The sequence below is a fragment of the Athene cunicularia genome (assembly GCF_003259725.1).
Source record: "Athene cunicularia isolate RWA chromosome 2 unlocalized genomic scaffold, athCun1 chr2_part1, whole genome shotgun sequence".
Classification (NCBI taxonomy): domain Eukaryota; kingdom Metazoa; phylum Chordata; class Aves; order Strigiformes; family Strigidae; genus Athene; species Athene cunicularia.
In genome coordinates, this window is record NW_020799095.1 from 108,235,505 (window position 1) to 108,239,504 (window position 4,000).

At 42.9% G+C, this 4,000-nt stretch overlaps 1 protein-coding gene across 3 annotated transcripts in view; it reads left to right on the forward strand.

Annotated features, from left to right (window-relative positions):
- DTNA (dystrobrevin alpha) overlaps window positions 1-4,000 on the forward strand; it is a 219,957-nt gene that overhangs the window by 35,272 nt on the left and 180,685 nt on the right. For 2 of the 3 annotated variants that reach the window (XM_026841318.1, XM_026841315.1), the window contains exon 1: window positions 148-331. The exons of the other annotated variant lie outside the window; for it this stretch is intronic. Coding sequence is in view for 1 of the 2 variants with exons in the window: in XM_026841315.1 (XP_026697116.1) it covers window positions 315-331 (17 nt within the window). In the remaining variant the exon portion in view is untranslated. Of the gene's footprint in view, window positions 1-147; window positions 332-4,000 lie in introns of those variants that run through there. 3 annotated transcript variants of the gene reach the window in all.

The window sequence follows — 4,000 nt, forward strand, 5'->3', positions numbered from 1 at the left end:
GGAGGGAGGGGGAGAGGAGGGAGGGAGAGAGAGGGAGGAGGGGAGGGGGCCCGGGTGCCTGCGATTGGTAAAGCTCCGCAAAGGCATCTGCCAGCAGGACTTCAGAGGAATGTGAAACCAAATCATTTACAAGTTAAAGATAGACGCAGAATACACAGCATCTTGAGCCAGGGTTTAAATTCGTCCCTCTCCGCCTGGCTTCTCGCAAAGATCTGCTTGTCAGCTTGCCTCTGTCTCCTCTAACGACTCTAATATTCCCTTAAAAAGAACATCGTTCTGGATTCTTTGGAATTACTAAAGTGGCAGAAGAGATCATGGTGCACACCGTAGGGTAAGTAGGAAAGCTTGCCTTCGCATACGTTTGCTAGGGTGGTGGTTCCTTTGGGCTTTCCTTCTGCTTTCTGGGCACTCGGCAGTTCCTGCAGGATGAGGTAGATATTTAAGTAATGCTTTCCCTGTGTGATTTATTCCCGCATTTTCCCCGTACAGATTATTTGAACTTTATTCCCCATTGAAGTGTTAATTTACAAGGTTACTTGTCGTGGCGTGCCTAGGGAGTCCTGGGTGTTAATATTTTACCATTACAGTTTTGAGTGCTGTTTTCCTATCAGCTGAAATTTGTTATATACCTTTGCTCTTAGCGGGATATGCTGTTTGAAAAGCTGCTTATTATTACAAAGTTGAAAAGTGGGTTGTTTTCTGCATTAGAGAGGATGTAATCAGTGTTTGCTTGTTTGGCCATGGTTTCACTTACCTGCTCTTTTCTCATGTGTGGATTTGATCACAACACAGGGTTAATTAAATTTAACCTTTTTGTTTGGTTGTTTCCAAATAATGCTTTTACTTGGTGTTTGGTCCTTGTTTTTTTGTTTTAACATTTTTGCCCTCTTGTTTTCTCTGAACAAAGTTCTTCTAGCAGTGATTTTAAAATGTGCACATTCCCCTGATAGTCCTTACTTAACTAGTCAGTTTGTGAGTAAAAAGAAGATTCAGGCTATTGTTCTTGCTACAGTTTACCAGACGTAATTTCAGTATCTAGCAGATACTTCATTGATCAATGTTTTTTTCAGGCTATTTTTCAAATATTTCTGGTGAAGTTGTGGTGTTCCTATGCCCAAAAGGATTTTTAAATATCAGAAACTCAGTGGGAAGTTAGCTGTATTGTTTGTTATATAGCAAGAACTCATATTCTGAGTTTCATCTGAATCAGTGCTTTGAATGAGGATTGCCTAAATGCCAGGATCGGGTTTTGCGATTTATTCTGGGCACGCCTGTTTTACACTCGTAGTAGAGGAGCTCCTAACTTTGGATTTGGTGGCAGTTCACTCAAACATACTCAGAATTCCTGACGTGTTAGTACTGCCCATAATAACCATAGGAAGTAGGTGCTGTCTGTGGATAACTGAAACGCCTAACATTTTTGGTTATAGATATCAGTGCCGAAGAGACTCGTATATAATGGCAGTCCGTGTCTTGCAAAGTATGTGGAACTGAGTGAACTAATATAGAAATATTTCTTCTGTTTGAAGGAAAGATGATGCATCTTGTATGTTTTGTTATCTTTCTTCCATTTGATCAAGTTCATCCCTATTGATCAGCTTACTCAAATTTTGTAAAACATCTGGGTATATTTGGGAGAGCAAATCTACTATGAAGCGTTTCCTGCGTTGTTAAATGTAGAAAAGAACCTTTAAGGTTAATCTGAAAAAAAAACAACAAACAAACAAACAAACAAAAAACAACTGCAGGGGTGAAAAATGACATTCAGCTAGTTCTTACAGTTTGTACTGTCTGGGTGTTCTTTTAACTAGCTCAGACTAGCTAAACACTTTGGTTCCACGCTAAATTTCCAGGCCAACAGTTACTTACATTAAGGTATCACTGTTTGGTATTGAAGGGAAAGAACTTTGAGACAAAATGTGTCAAGATGAGTAAAAACTTGCAACAGGGCTTAATAAAGCTGTGGTTAGTTTCTGGCTCTTGCACAGGATCCTGTGCAGCTTCGGGCAAGTCATGTGAGCTCTCAGAGCCCCTGCAAACCTGAAGGGGGTGGAAATGCCTTTATTACTTTTCTGTGTTAGGTATCTGGATAGCAGTTCCATCGCCTCTGATGAGGCTTGGCACAATAGGCTTCTGTTTTCAAATGCACCCTCCCCAGGGCTATAGCAGAAGGCAGGAGGGAGGAGGAATCCATAGATTTGGAAGCAGTGGTTTGCTACACCTTTTATAAGCTTCCTAAACTGAAAGAGAAAAATAGACTGACATTCAGAGGTGAGCAGAAAATAGAATTAATGTTCCATGGGAAATTCCTGAGTCAGTTCAAAATTAAATTGCATTTCCCTACCACAGTGTATTGCTTTTCAGAAGTTACAGTTCAGGAGCATGATGTTCCCATTTCATTATCTGAGACCCTTCTCCCATAATTAAATGTCCAAGAGGCACTGGAGAGCTTTGTCACAAGGAAACCTGCTTTATATTCTGGGAAGTGAAGCTGCTTGAAAAACCTTGTTCCTGGAAAGGAATGAGCATCTGTCCCAAGAACAGGGAGTTGTCAGGGTAAAGAACTACGATGTGGTATTTGGTTTACTTTTAAAAAATATATTCTGTTGCATCTAATCCACCTGAAATAACATCTTCCAGCTGTTCTATCAGTAAGTGGAAAATCTTCAATAAACTGTTAATTTCCCATAGAAAATGTTGCTGTATTTAATATAGTTTGTATATTATAATGTTGGCATATTTTCTGAAATAGAAAATCCTTGGCCAGCTGTTAGGGTGAATTTTACACAGTTAGGGTGCATATGGTACCACATGTGTTTGGTGATGATGGTACTACACAGCAGCACAATACTGCTGAGGTTTTTGGGTAAGTAGCTTTATCAGGGCAGGTCATAGGGGCTGGGATGCCTCGCCTTGCCTCGCCTCGCCCTTCTTCTCTCCCTGTCCCCTTCTTCCCCACTAGCCCTGTGCTCCTCAGGTGACTAGGGTTTGTTGGGAAGCAGGAAGGGAGGAAGGAGAGAGAGGGAGACATGTTCTTCTTAAAGGCTTTCGTAACAAGGTGTTGCTGGGGGTGGTGACACCCTCTTCTTAATCTCCTTGACTTCCTGCCTCACTGCAGCCTTCTTTTCCCTCCCTCCCCTTTTCCAGGACTTCCACAAACCCCACACTGGGGGAGACAGAGAAGTGCTGCTGGGACAGAGGGGATGGGAAGGTGAGAGGGCACCTGCCCCCAGCCCCTGCCTCTTGCTAGTGCAGAGAGAGGAGAGATTATAGAGGCCCTGGTCTTCAGGAGGATCAAGCCAGGGGACAGACATTGATGAGGGGAGCACAGGCCTACAGCTGAAGTGTTGGTGCCTACTGGTTTTGGGTACTGTGTGAGTAGTTGAGGTTCTATTCCGATGCTGGTACAGTGTTCATCACTAGAGTGTGCCACGCTTTCCTGCTCAGAGGAGCTGACTGTTCAGTGTCACTTAGGGACAAGCCCTGCTTCTTCACAGCTAGTAGTATGTCTGCTTCTGGAGCAGGCAGGGCACCGTCCCTGCCTGTGCGTTATCATTAAGTTGTAAGTGACTTTGTCATGAGAGTCCAGAAAAATGCTTTCTGAGGTGAGAATGGGTTTGCAACATTTTTTTCCTTTAATAAATCTTATGCTCCTTCCTTTCCTTCCTTTCCTTCCTTTCCTTCCTTTCCTTCCTTTCCTTCCTTTCCTTCCTTTCCTTCCTTTCCTTCCTTTCCTTCTTTCTTTCACCTTATCCTCTTATTTCTTCCAAGAAGACAAGAGTTTGTTCCTTCCGCAAATTTGGCTGGCCTAGCACTAGAAATGTGCTGGTCCCACATGCCTGGTCCTCTTGGAGCAATCACTCAGCTAGTCCAAACAGAGCAGTTAATCATTCACCAAAGTACCTGAAAAATCCCTCACACGTGGTGGAGTAATGGAGCCTTGAACTCGGTTCAATCATTATCCAAAGTGAAGTCACTAGAAGGCACCCTGTGATAAGTC